At 34.8% G+C, this 15,063-nt stretch overlaps 1 protein-coding gene across 10 annotated transcripts in view; it reads left to right on the top strand.

The window, feature by feature from the left end:
• QTMAN (queuosine-tRNA mannosyltransferase) overlaps positions 1-15,063 on the top strand; it is a 363,467-nt gene that overhangs the window by 110,081 nt on the left and 238,323 nt on the right. The window contains exon 2 of one of the 10 annotated variants that reach the window (XM_074335854.2): positions 11,978-12,106. The exons of 8 other annotated variants lie outside the window; for them this stretch is intronic. In XM_074335854.2, the coding sequence (XP_074191955.1) occupies positions 12,105-12,106 (2 nt within the window). In that variant the 5' untranslated portion in view covers positions 11,978-12,104. The remainder of the gene's footprint in view (positions 1-11,977; positions 12,107-15,063) is intronic. One more of the 10 variants, XM_019735914.3, reaches the window with a different exon arrangement.

Below are 15,063 nucleotides of genomic sequence, written 5' to 3'. Positions count from 1 at the left end.
CCAGTTGATAAACAATGGAGTTAGAGCAGACAGGTTGTTAGAGAAGGGGCACATGGCTGCGGTGCCCACCTTGGCTTCAGTAGCCATACCCACCTGCTGCTTGTAAGGTGCAGCAGTCACAGGGGCACAGCAGCTTGAGATTTAAATGTAGATTGCAGTTCTGAGTAGTAATTTGGGGCATTTAGAGAAGAAGCCTTTTGGTGTAAGAAAACCAGGCATCACCTCTGAGAATTCAGATTGTCAGATGGAAAAGTAGTGTGCACTCATGTCACACTGCTTGGGATTACAAAGGTACAGTGCTGTTTTAGTTCATATTGAGAATTCTGTATTTTTCTAATCTCAACTGTATTTTTCCTTCCATAATTTAATGTTTTATATTCTGCTGTTGCTAGGTGAACATTGTTGATTCACTAATAGTATGAGAAATGTCAATGAATGTATCGACATAAAAGTTTTAAAGGCAATGATAAGACTATTGCTCTGTTAAAATCTGACTGTGTATCGTTACTGTCACATCTTATTTAATTGTGTTTTCACTGCGTCAACTATTATATTACTAGAGGGCACATTGTTATTTAACATTACCATTTGATGTAATAAATTTCTACATTATGATTTGAACATGGAAACGAACCATTTCTATATCTGCTGTTAGATTTCATTTTGATTATGCAGTTTTTCAGAATGAAATTTTCGTATTACAAATATATGTATGTGGATAGCATTCAGACAAACACTTCTCTGCCCATGGCTTCCGCACTCCCTTTGAGGCCGGACGCATTTGAGGATAGCCATCACATTACTCTTTGCAACAGTCTTATTTGGGAAGTAGATTTCTGAAAGGTCGTGATGTAAAGTTTACTCTCTACTAGCCATAACCCCCAAGTCCTAACAGTGGTTGGTATCTACGATCTTTCAAGGTCAGCCATGTACGTAAGCTGTGCAGTTAACTGTGCTAATCTAATCAGACTTCACTAAGATATTCCTCTCCAGTTTAAATGACAGTTATATTTGACCAATGATTACTTATGTACTCTTTACCAGATAATTGTTTTGAATACTTTTGGACAAATTGCAGTTGCTTGAAAACTTACACGAAGTTAAAAAACATGCTCGCTCAATCCTAGATCTAGAATAACCTTTTATTACACCAGAGAAATCTGATCTCTGTAGAGGCTTGTAAAGATATGAATAGTTTTTGCTTTGCAGTTACTTTGTATATTTGGGAAATGAAATCATCAAAATTCATAAAGAAAAAAATGAATAAGTACCAATATCGCCTACTATGCAAAATTACTATGAACAAGTATCTGATGAGAAAGACCTTGAAGGCAGGTACACATGTTATTTTTCTAACTTCTGTACATATAGTTGTTATTGTGATAAGCCTGTTATCTGGAAAATATTTTATTACTAAAAGAATAATTGCTTCAGCTCAATTAATCATTTTGTACTTTATCTTGATAGCTTAAAGAATATATCATGATTCACATTTAGAGCTGATTCTAAATGTGAATTTAGAATGATTCACATTTATTATAATTACAAAAATTCCACAAGCTATTTTTCTCAAAAGAAGTCGGTAATTATTGTAATTTTTAGGTTATATCATAACGCTTTGCCTTCTGGAAACTTCACAAAATACAGAAAACTGTTTCTGAGGATGCGCCTTAAATTTTGTGTTCTGAAATGTATGAGTCATTAGTCCCAGGGTCAAATATTTCTACTTTACTAAAATATACCTAGACTAGGTGTCAAAGGCATTTCATTTGTTTTTCTTTTTGCAGTATCTTTACTGAACTGAATCACTGTTACTTAAAATCATTGTTTACTCTCAGATCTTACAATTATGTTTTTCATTCCATCTGAGGTATTTTTGCAGATGCCGATCATTGACCACTTAACTGTGATTCTTTTTAACAGAATCACAGTTTTCTCTGTTGTGGCTACATACCCAGCCCCTGGGAGTGAAGCGTGATTGACTTAAGTCAGTCATGATGATCCCATTCTCTGCCAAATTTTCTCAGCTTTCCTTGCAGCTAGAGCTGGTCAGTCACTAAGTGTTGGCAAATTAGTGTATGACTTTTGAGGGTTCTTCCAAAGGTTTTTTGTTTTGTTTTTGTTTTTTACTTATGAAAGGAGAAGTCCTTCTCTCTTTTCCTCAATTTGAATGGGTTGTAATGTCTGCAACGTGAGATGACAAGATGAGGACAAAACGCCTGGGCTGCCAAAAATGTCTGAGGGATAGCTGGGAAGAGCCTGGATTAGATTTCCATTTTGAGCAATATAGTTGCCTAGTCACCTGAAAACCTGCCATCTCTGAAACATCTAGAATTGCTTTATAACATGTAACCCATTTTCTTTTAAGTCCATAGCTGAGCAAAGTAAGAGGATCTGAACAGGGATCTGGAAATTAGTATGGGAAGCTGGCTTTGAAGCTGTTGTTGCCTAATGTTCATAAAAGGAACTGGTTAACTAAGTTACATTCTTGAGATGAAATATTGCACAGCTTTAACCTGAATTAGGAACCTTTCTGTGCCCGCTTACGGGAATCTCTCTGAAACATGAAATGACAAAATTAAGGTGCCAAACGGTGTTATAAGGCAGTATCTGTGGTATAAAGAAAGGAGGTTATAAGAACGAAACAACGGAAGAGTACACTGGAAATGAATAAAAATAGTTGCCCGAGGTTCAGTGTAGCAGGAACTGTCGGTGCCCCACCCCTATTCCCCAACCTTTGACCTTTCCCTGTCCGGTGCCCTGGCCAGCTTCCTGCTGCTGGGAGCTGCAGCCCTTTGCATAAGGGAGCAGTTACTCTGCCCCTGCATGCATCAGGCTGTGAGCAGCTCTCCACGGATGATTCTCATCCTTCAGATGAAACCATTCTGAAGAGTGAGAAATCATTAACAAAGATTCCTTAAAAATCCTGTATTCAAGAGACGTAAAAGCATAATTCTAAATAACTTATGGGTCACAGAAGAAATCGTAATGGATACCAAAAAAATAGAACTGAATCATAATGAACACATTGTGTATCGCAAAGTAGGTTACATCTAAAGTGACATTTGCAGCCACATCATCTTTAATGAATTTGTTTTTATTATTATTTTTGATTGTGATGTTCAAGGCCCCTCTTACTTGAATATAGGAGTCGTACTGGGAAGGAAACTGTAAGAAAAGGAAAAATTAGTGAAATTGAAAGTGAATATATAATGGAGATGAACAAACTCAAAGCAGTTATTTGGAAATAATAAAATAGGTAAACCACAGGCACAATGTTTTTAAAGGCATGATAAATTTTTGGAGTGAAAAAATATAACCACAAGTTGACACAAATCAATAAAAAGGAGGAAATGCTCTTAACGGTTCTATGTTAATACATTTAAAACCTTAGACAAAATGGATAATTTCTTAGAAAAACATAAACTTACAAAACCTCACTCAAAGTGAAATAGAAAATCTGAATGGAAATATAATCATTAAAGATGTTGATGCATTAGCTAAAAATCTCCCCCTGTAAGACAGAGGTTGGTTTACTGCAACCCTGCTTGCTCTGCCTCTTTCCAGACTCGTGTTACCTGAGATCAAGTGTCTACCTTTTTAGGTTTTTTGTGTTTTGTAGCCATATGAGTCCTGATAGGTGTTGATTATCATTATGACACTTACCCCCACTTCCGACCTTTTTAATTAATGTCCAGGGAGGGGCAAGGAAAGAAAATGATTGGATAGAAAATAAATGGAATGAAAAGTTCAGTTGGCTCAAGTAGTGCCAAAAGTGAATTGAAAGCTTAAGGTGATATTTGATTGTTGATAATTGTATCATAATTTGCCATTTTCTTTAATGGTACCATGACTGGCTTTTCACTAAGTGGATTCTCTTTGAAGGAATATGCAATTTTTTTTTTCCTTCAATGAACTGTTCCCTGTGAAACATAGAATGTAACTTTCTTTGGGAAAATGAACATTTTTCTAGCTGATATGAAATCCCTGTATATACGTACATTTATGGTTGTTGTTTGTAGCTAGCCTTTGTGAATAAAGGTATGAGTAAATTGGTGATTATAAGGAAAGTAGCTTAATAAGGAAAGTGGCTTCTCAAACAATTCTTTTACAAATTGGTAATTTAATTACTTTGCTTGTCAATTGTATCTTGTTTTGAATTGTTACTTTTTGTTAAAAATATAACTTTCTGAATCATAATAATACTTCAATAATAAAACATGCTTTTATTAAAATATACCATTCTGAATAATTTAATACATTTTAATCAGGAAAACGCCTTTCTGTTAGTTGCACACCCTAGTTGGTAGTATAAAAAGTAAGGGATGGCTTAATAAGAAGTTGTAGGTAAGTGAAGTATGGTTAGGCTTACCTAGGGCAATCATTGTACATCTCTGTAGTAACCAGAATAAGATCTAATGGGATTAAATAATGGCAATACCAGCTAACATACTGAACACTTACCATGTGGTAGACATTCTACAATCCTGGAAGTTAGATACTGTTTTCCTGGTGTAACAGAGGAGGAATCTGAGCCTTAGAGAATCAAGTTACTTGCATTGGGTTACACAGCTAGTTAGTGGTGGATATGTGGTTTGAGCTCAAGTCTGACCACCTGCAAAGGCCATATACTGTTCATTCTTTTTTCAGCCCATATACTGTTTGTTCTTTTTAAGTTCATGTTCTTAACCACTATGCTATCTTATACCCTACTGAAGCAGGGTAAACAAATTAAGTAAATTAAACCTAAGTACCTTTTGGTTAAAAATATATTATTAGATTTTACTATGAGCAGTGGGTGTGGTGCTTCTTGGAGTCTTAAGCAGTATTAATAGTCCTTGAATCTTGTTGGAGGCTGGAAGCTGGGAACCAGGAGCCTTTTTAGGTCTTTGGGAATTCTCTTATTTTTCCCTCAGCATATTTCTCTTTAGTTTTCAGCCATAGAAGTCACAAGTTACTTGAATTTCCTTCTTTTGAGGTTTTTCCTAATAATCCAAATAAAATACTACGCAGGCTTTTTTTTTTCTTTTCTTTTTTTTTTTTTTCAAATCATAGGGAAGACTCATGAGTACACAAATAACATTCTCTGTTTAGGATGCTTGATACCTGCCATTCCCCAAATATCCTCAAACTGGCATACTGTGAAGTTCTCTACTTGGTTTATGAACTTGGCTAGAAGCACTGTTCCAGTACCACCCAGCTCACTTCCCTTATATTTTCACCAGTTGTGTGCACTACTTGGGGTTTGGATGATATTCTGACACTGTATAAATAATATTGTCAGGAGGTACAGGGTAGCATCCCACAGTCTCACCAACATGTGACTGCGTTGCTTATGAAAATTGGCCAAGTGTTTCCCCATGACTGTTACCCAGCCGGCCAGTTTCCCTATCCTATACGACTTAATTGTGGGAATGACTAACTTTTAAATTACGCTAACAAATTTTTTGTTGCAAACTGGAAATTAACTCTGTCATCATGCTTCCTAAAGGTTAGATTTCCAGACTTACGTGTTTCCCTGAAAATAAGGCATAGCCAGACCATCAGCTCTAATGCGTCTTTTGGAGCAGAATAATGTAAGACCCGGACGTATTTTACTATAAGACCAGGTATAATATAATATAGTATAGTATAGTATAGTGTAGTATAGTATAGTATAATATAATATAATATAAATAATGTAATACCGAGTGTTATATTAATTTTTGCTCCAAAAGATACATTAGAGCTGATGGTCTGGCTAGGTCTTATTTTCGGGGAAACAGGGTATCTTTCCCACTTTTCTTTGTTTCTTTGTCACTGCTCTCAAGAAATAAAATATGCTAGTAGCAGGGGAAAAAAAGCTTTCTTGTTACGGAGTTCATAGTTTATTCTCACAAGTTGCTAATTCAGAAATGTTTGGATAGTTAGAACATGCACTGTGAACCTACTGCTTCCAAGGATTTGAGCACAGCCGAGCAACTTCAGGTGTATGTTTTTAATATCCCTTCTAGCATATTAAAAAAAATAAAATAAAACATCATATTTAAGATTCTGTACAGCCCCTAGTAATGGTTCATATGGATACAAGACATTATTTCTAACAGACTCTGTACCTTAAAGACCTGTAGGGTAAATCTCCCGTATATTTACCCTTTGAAATTTGCCAACTATATTTTAAAAGACAAACTAGATGTTTATTGCACTTTTACAGAGGAGAGAAAAATCATTATTTTTAATGAATGAAATGGAAAAGGCATAAAATCCCCAAACGCCCCCAAATGGTCGCAAGATATACTATTATATTAAACACCTATGGCTGTAGAGTAAGGGCCTTCATCCTTTTGCTTTTAGAAGTAACATGCTTCTTTTTGACATAATAATAAAAAACTGTGAGTCTGAATTCAGAGGGCTTCTAATCTAGTTGTTTTTGGGTGTTGAGTGTCTTCCTCATGGTTTGTCTCCATAGCCTGGAAAAAAACCTTTAGAAAATGGAAGATATTTTTACTGTACTTCCATTCTCCAAATGTATTTCTTTATTTGAGAAGATTTTTCATTTTTTATTAAGGTCATAGTCAATGAAAACACACTTGCTTTTGGATCTGAATGGGGTGTGCACAGGTGTTAGTGTCTGACCTAATTATTACTTGGGGCCTCTAAAGCTATGGGACAGATACTTTGTTACCCTTTCCTTCTCTTAAGCCTCCCCCCTTAGGGCAGTTTTCATGCTCACCTATTCCCTTGGGGTCAAATTTGGCCTCTTCACCTCCTTGGGACACATTGTCGCATCCATTAAATGACCAATTCTGAGCAGCCAGCCCACAGAGATAACTGCAGGCAGAGGGCAGGGGCTGAAGCAGGCCCAGGGCTCGGAAAAGAGAATTCATGGCCCTTTCATCCATCTTTCTAAAGAACATAGTCCTATATATATATTTTTTTTACCTGTAAACAGTCTCTCCTATATTTCTCTTTGTTCACCATCTCTTGTTAATCAAAATTTAACACTCCCCCTTTTTAAGAGAAATCTTGGTGATTGAATATATGTCGTTGAGAGAGGGCTGTGGGGTGAATGGTTTGGCCTAAATCCCCCCCAGACTAGTTATCTTTTGGCTTCTTTCTAAGCCTTGTTTCCAGTTTTTTTCCTTCATCAGCATGCACTATTGAGAGCTTTTATATAAGAGCCAGTGCCTATGCTGGCTGGTACTGGTGATAAAAGGCTAAACTTAACATATTTGGACATAGAGTGCTGGCACATAGTAAGTGTTTAGTAAACTCTTTGTTTATTTAAAGAAAGCTTTGTGCCGAAATCCATTTGCTAATACTTGTAGCATTGATTAAATAACTCCTGACTGAAAACCATCAGTGACTTCCCATTGCATATGTAAAAAATCCAGGTTACACACAGGGTTTGCTGGGTCCTGTGTACCTTTGCAACCTCATCTCCTGCAGCGCTCATCTCATTAATCTGCTGCACTAGTGGCATTGGCTTTGTTCACACTGAAATGTCAAGTTCTTTCCTGCCTCAGGTCCAGTTGCTACTTTCTGTTCCCTCAGCTGGCAACATTTACAAATTCCCCCCCCCCCCTGCATTTCTTTGCTTATTCCTGCCTATTCTTCAAGTCTCAGCTAAAATTTCACCTTCTCAGAGAGGCCCTCCCTGACCACCCCATCCAGAACAAGCCCTCTATTTCAGTATCCCTTTTTTTTCCCCTCTGTAATAACATTATATGTAATTTATAATTATTTTGTTTGTTTGATTTTCTTTTTTATTATACTGTAAGTTCCATGATGACAAGGACCGTATTTGTATTTGTCTTGTTTACCATTTTTATCCTCAGTACGATAGTAGCTGTTGAGCAAATATGTTGAATGAATGATTTCATATCTGTGGGTTTGAAATTGCAAACAAAATATGCTTGTAATTGGCTTTGCTAATTTGCTTTTTTTTTGGCAATGGACTCAATTTTATGGGATGAAACTGAAGAATTCCATACATATTTACTCATTTATTTTTATGGGTTATATTAATCATACTATGAAATCAGTCATCATCCATTATGTAAATTTTGATAAAAGAAAATATAATTTTCTGGAATTTCCCCTGCATAAGAGTGTTTCTAGAAAAAACAAAAGTTTCTAGTTCTGGAAACTTTATAGAATCTAGAATATACCTGTGATATTTTGTAAAATTTCACATGATTATATTTTAAGGCTTTATAGTTTTGGTGGCCACCCACAAACAGAGGCCTTTTAATTTATGGTACAGAAGCAACAGGATAAATAAGAAATTAGAATTCGGTCCAAAGAGATATTTTGTTTGGCCGCTGCAATTATTTAAGCATTTTGTATTTTTAATGCTTTTTGACATACAGACATTCTTTGTTTTGGTCACAAACACAACTAGTTGCTGTTGTTTTATACCAATCTGCTTCTCACATTTATGTTACTTAACTGGCCCATTTAGGGCTTTGTGTTTGTACCTTCTGGTATAGAATCTGTCCAAAAATGAATCTTCAAATGATCTATAATAAAATATATTTAAATATACATATACATAGAAGAGCTTACTAAAAAAAGTATAAATCACTTGTGTTTGAAAGAAACCACATACTATATAGTAGGGAAATTGGCAGTCCTGGGTTGTTGTCCCAGCTCTGCCATAAATTAATCGTTTGGCCTTGGAAAAGTCATTTTTTAACCTTAGAGTCTTGTTTTTTTCATCTGTAACTAAAGATTTTGGTTTCGTCTGTTGAGTTCTGCGATGTTGTGAACAAGGAATTAAAATCCAGATTTAAGGAATTCTAACACGAGACAAATTGATTCTCTCATTCAACTTCATTGCCAACCACTGCTTCATTTAACACAAGCAGTGTTTTGTGTTTTTTTGTTTGTTTGTTTTTTGTATATCTCCTTGAATATGTAGCTTTTATTTTTGGAGTTAGAGCCCTTTGGGGAATAATTTTTTTTCCAGTAATACTTCTGTTTTTTAAGTTGCTCTGATGTGACTTACTGTTTGGATCTCCTGTTCCAGCCTGTTTTTCATGATTATTCGTCTTTGCAAAGAGGTATTTGACTTTCATGTTAGCTTCTGTCTCTACAGGGCATGGGACATAGGACAAGTACATTAAATACTGAAGGTGTTACTGTAAAGCTCACACAGAAAACAATCAGTACTGCAGAGAGAGCAGTGCTTACTACAGAAATACAGAGGGGAGAGTTTAATTCTCATTCAGGAAGTTCTGGGGTAGACCTGAGAAACATTAGAGAGTTTGATAGATGGAGAGGAAATGGAAGCGTGCTGTAAGAGAAGGAAGTGTTGTGAACAAAGGTATTAATGCTGGAAAAATTGGGAAATCTCGAAATCTTGGTTTAGCATGAACATATTCTGAGTTAGGAGGACTCATGGCACATCAGGTTGAGATGGTAAGGCAGATTTTGTCTAGTTCGTGTACATTCTTGATTCAAGGTTAAGAATTTGGGGAACTTTTGTTTCAGGTTATGAGTATCCTTTGAGGGCTCTATGACTTGGGACCGTATTAATTGCATATGATAGAAACCCAATTCAAAATCACTTAATAATAAAGGAAATCGTATTGGGTTATATAAGTGAAAGTTGCAGGTTTGTTGGCTTCAGGCAAAGCTGGATCTAGTGGTTCAGTGACTCTACTTTCCTCTGGTTTGGATGTATCCTGGAGCAGGCTCTCTCCATATGGATCTCTCCTAGAGCTAAGTTTATACTCCGTCAGCTTAGTTACCTTATCTGAAAGAGAGTATGTCTTTCTTGGCAGTTCTAAGCAAAGTCACAGGCTGATTGAAAATACTTTTTTAAAAAAATTGTGGTCTTTGAAGTTGTTACTGTGGCCAAAGGCACCTAATATCATGATTGGCCATGCCTGGATCACATGACCAGTTTGAAATCAGGAAGTAAGATCAACCCCATCCAAACCATATGAACTGAGTGCAGGACAGCAAAGGGAAAATTACATTGCTGTTATTTGAAGAAGGGGAAGCAATGTTTTATAGGCAAAAAAAATCCCAAACAAAAAAACACATGGTGAGTACTACAGTCAAACCTGAGATAGAGGTAAGGAAAACTGTGCACAGTATGATTATTAAAGCAATGTAGAATGGAGACCCTGGATGAGGGTAGAGAGGGTCATTGGATTCTAAACATCTAATGACAAATAGGGAGATTCTGAATGAGAACAATGATAGTAGGAAGGTCAAGTAATAAAGGAACTAGCAATATGAATGAAAATTGTGTTGTTTGCATTTCATTAGTTATAAAAATTGACTAGGAGCTAAACTGAAATTTACCTTTGTGTTATCTAAGTGAAAAGAATTTGGGATGCAGATTAATTTAGTCAAAATCACAGAGATCACAGTTAAATTATATTAGTGGTTATAATTATTTTAAAATAGCTATGCTAATTGTAAATCATTCATATTTACTCATTAAATTAGATCAGTGGGTTTACTTTGGCAGCATTTTAAGTACTCCATGTACTTAATGTAGCAAAACTTCCTTTTCTCTAAAAATTTAAAATAACACTGCCTTTTTTATTGAATTTTATTGAAATAAAATTTATAATGTGTGTTATATATATACATAAATGCATACAGAGGGTGTCAGAAAAATGTATACACCTTTTAAGAAAGGAAAAAACCTGTATTAAAATTATACTGATGGTAAAAATTGTACTGATGGTAACCTCTTGTAATTGCAGAAGTCAAAGGTGACTTGTATTTATCTTTTGTTACTGGTATATATCGAATATTACAATTTTAATACAGTTTTTTCCTTTCTAAAAATGTGTATACAGTTTTTTGTCACCCTCTGTTTATGTGTGTGTGTGTGTGTGTGTGTGTACACACACACAATCAATAAATGATTAATTACCTGGTATTAACTTCTGAAACTTATCTCCCACCCCACACCCCCAGAAAAAAATTAGGTATTAAGTGCATTTATTGAGTTCTTATATTGTGCTAGAGTCCCAAGAAGAAAATGAATTAATAAAGCTTGGGGTTGCCACTCGACTTAGTATCCAGTTCAGAAAATCCAGTCTCTTCCTCCCTGGTCTGGGTGTGTGAAGAACACACACCGCGTGCCAGACACAAATGATAAAAAGGTGAATAGGGTAGTGTATGCTTTAGGAACTAAGTTTCTTCTCATTGACAGAGTTCTGTTTTTCTTTGGTTTTGTTTTGTTTTCTTTTCTTTTCTTTTCCTTTCTTTTGTTTTGTTTTGTTTTCTTTTCTGTCTTTTTCTCTTCTCTTTCTTTATTTTTTCAGTATTATTCGGACAATGTTCACTTGAATCAGCATTTCTAAAGCAGTCATATATGTACTAATATATTTTTAGGGAAATCCCCCATACTTGGTAACCTGTCTTTCACTATAGTAATAGATCTAGAATGTACGGGATCTTTAGCCCGTAGTTTCTTTACGTATCCAATATTGATACAGACATTTATTTGTGTACAAACTGTTTTGGTGGGTTCCAAGATTTTCAGAAAATGAAAGTAACTAAGAATGTGAACTAGTTTTTGTCACTGTTATTTTTTTCTCCATCATAAGCTTAAATACAATGAAAAAAAATTCATGAAATCCATTTATATTAAAGACAAGATGTCCATATTGTGTGTGTGTGTTTGTGCATGTGGCATTTGTACTATAGAGTTTCTTATTCAAATGTAGTGTTTCTTAGCTTTCGTTTTGTAACATTGCTGAGAGTTTTCAGTTTCTCAAAGGGAATTTTTAACTTTTTAAGACAGAAAAATATCAACTCACTTTTGTTTTTGTTTTTTTCTATACTATTTTATGAGAGGACTGCTGCCAAGAAATGCAGCAATAGCTCAGTGTCATTACCACAAAGGTTCAGGAATCCTTGACTCTTACAGTCGGTGGAAATGAAGAAATTATAATTTGGGTGTTTATAAAGAGCGATTGGTAGAACTATGCAATCATTGTAATAGCAGTATTCTTATTTTTTCCAGGTGTTCGAAGATATTTAATAACATTCACGTTTCTTTGCAGTATTTTTTGGAAAATGTTGGAAAAGTAAGAGAAGCAGAGGTTAAAAATTGAGGTCTTGCTTGCTATGAAATTTGAGTATTGTTTAAAATGTAAGTAGAGTTTATCAAAGTAATGGTTTTCTTTGTATGATTTTGATATTTAGAACTGATAGTAGAAAAACGAAGACACACCTGAATACCCATGCACATGAGATGTAGAAACACTGTCAATTTTAGAATTAAACTACCTGAAAAACATGTAGGCTTTTGGAAACATGATTTTAATATTTGTCTTCTTGCAATCAGTTTTATTTTAGATAAAATGCTGGCAGATGGTAGTGATCTACTTGAACACTGTTGAGTTTTCTTTATTTTTTCCATGGAAAAAAGCTCCCAGAAAACTTTTGTTCTTTAATGTGTTCAGCGTGCATATGTTCTACATGTATTAACTAGTATTAAAAATGCAGTTCCTAATTAGATGTCTAAATCTGAGAGGAGTTGTGGTGAGTACCACCCTCTTGGAATTATTGAAAAAGAAAGTTTTGATGAATAGGGTTTTCTTTTTTGCTATTGCATCCTTCAGCCCACTCTGGACCCAAAAACTAAAGAATTAGCATTATCAATATTTCTCAGCTATTACGTTCTGGGATTTCTACTGGTTATTGTCATTTTTGATGATAAACCCTGAAGATATTGATTATATCAAAATTTGGAGAATTCAGGATATTTCTATTCTATTATGACCTATTTTATATTACAGCAAAAATGTTAATTCTTTGTTATTGTTTAAGGGTTTAGGCTTTAGATAGGCTTGGTATGTCTTAGGGTTTAGAAATATCGTAGGAAATCTCTAAAGTATAATAATATGCTGCAACCTGGTTTTGTTTGGTATTTTTGTTTTACATTTTAAAATGTAGGGGTTCCGGGGAAATCCTTTCCTCTCCAAATTTATCTGTATGAGTCACCTGATCCCTTCCTTCTAATAGAGTATAATGAAATGGTGTCATATGAATCAGTATTTCCACATTTGCAATTTAGAATATTTGGTTTGAAGTCATCGGCATTCATCTACATTTCTGTTTTACCTTTCAGTTTGTCACACAACTTTTTTTTGCTGATAAGCACATCTACCCAACAATGACTTCTGTTTTACATAGACATGGGGTGTCAGTTGTTCTCACTTTGTTTTACTGACTAATGAGGTATTTGTTCACAATTGCAAACCACAGATTAGGCACATAGATATTGACTAATCCTGACTTACAAACATTAGCCCACGCAACGTGAATTCCTTCAGTGTTTGGGCATTCTTCTCTTGTACCTGTTAGACATACTATTACATAGTCACTCGAGGTGCTGGGAAAAACCACTGGACTAGGAGTCAGAGGAACTGAGCTCAAGGCCCAGGTCAGGCCCTCACCTGTAAAAGAGCAAATCACTTCCATGCTGTTTCTTCATCTGTAAAATGGTGGAAAGAAAAAATAATGTCCTTCACATTTGTTTTCAAGGTTTATTATGAGGATCAAATGAGATAATGTTTCAAGAATATTTTGTAAACTGGAGTTTAAGATATTATTGGGAAGTTAGAATTTGTACTGTTCTTCTGTGTTAACTCATTTGAGAGGTTTTATTTTTAAGTTATTTAATCTCTGGACTTTAGTTTATCTATTTTAAAATATAAGTAGAAAAGATGACATGGCATTAATACGTTAATAAAAACATAATGTTTAAAGAGTGTTTGGCCCCAAGCCATAATATGCTGCTATATTTGTTCTTCAGTGCAGGTGGTTTATTGTGACAGAGTGGGAAGAAATGGTCAAATGGATATTATTTGCAGATTTTTGGTCTCTCTTTATGTTTACTTCAGCTCTGGTATCAATTTTGAATTGTAGCTAAATAGCAACAATCAAATATCATAGTGGGTAGTGGTAATAAATTAAAATAGTGGTTGTACGAGTATTTATTTCTGTAATCAGAAAAGTGAATTAATAATTCACTGTTTATTCATTTTCTTCAACTAACATTCGTATTAGTTGACTTCTATTTTGTAAGGTGCTTTACTAGGTACTTGATTTGAAAGTGTGTGAAAGAATGCCGTTCATGAAAAAGTAAAATGGACGGCGGTTGAATTGCACCCTTATCTAGTAAACGCTCAAGTGTTCTTAAAGAGAGAAAAAAGGTGTACAGTTATCTCATGGGTCTGAAGGTTTGACAATACCTGTTGCTTTTTTTAAAAAAATGAAAAGCAGAATTTCATACCTATGATAAAATGACTATAACTTTCTAACACAAAGTAGTTATTTCACATATGTAGTATCATCTCTTTGCTTAAACCCCATGGAAAAGAATCTTGTTAATGTCTGAACATACAGAAATTTCTCACATTACTTTTAATAAAGGAATAACAGCTGACCATCATAACTGCCAAAAATGTTAGTTAAATAGAAATAAAAGTTCCAATATATTTTCTTGAAGTTGATAGGAATTTTAGTAAACATAGTAAAAGTTTCATATTTGGAGTAGAAATGGCCTTTTCAGGTCAGCTGTGTCATTGGCTACCACATTAGTGCAGATGATTTAGCTGGAATATATCTTTAAACTTACTGTAAATATGCTGAAAGCTTTCTATTACTGGATGCAATTTTCGAAAAGATCTTATATATATTAGTTTTGCATTTTTTTCATGTAGAAATAGGCTTTCCTTATTTCTTTCAAAAATCTCCGAACTCGTTTTTTACCTTTGCTAGTTGGGGCTGAAGGTAAAATATGCTTCAGGAGAGTTGGAGAAATATGTTTGACCAGCATGTTGCAGAGAGTAACACCTAACCCTCTCATTTAACTTTCTCCTTTTCCTCAGATGTTCTATTTAAATTATTTCTTATTCCTGGTGAAAGAGTTAAGATAAACACTCACAACTACTCACAATCCGGATCCCTATTGTTTCCCCTTCCAGATTATTCTAAATCCTCTTTTCAGCCATTTCTTGCCCTTCACTTCCAATAGTGTCTCACCAGAGCAGCTCACTAGTAACCAACAATTCTGAATAACTATTAATGATATTTTACTTT

The sequence above is a fragment of the Rhinolophus sinicus genome, chromosome 17 (genome assembly GCF_057876585.1).
Source record: "Rhinolophus sinicus isolate RSI-liver-muscle chromosome 17, RSI-T2T, whole genome shotgun sequence".
NCBI classification, from domain to species: Eukaryota; Metazoa; Chordata; class Mammalia; order Chiroptera; family Rhinolophidae; genus Rhinolophus; species Rhinolophus sinicus.
The sequence above is the reverse complement of the archived record's forward strand: the minus strand, read 5'-3'. Positions and strand labels throughout refer to the sequence as shown.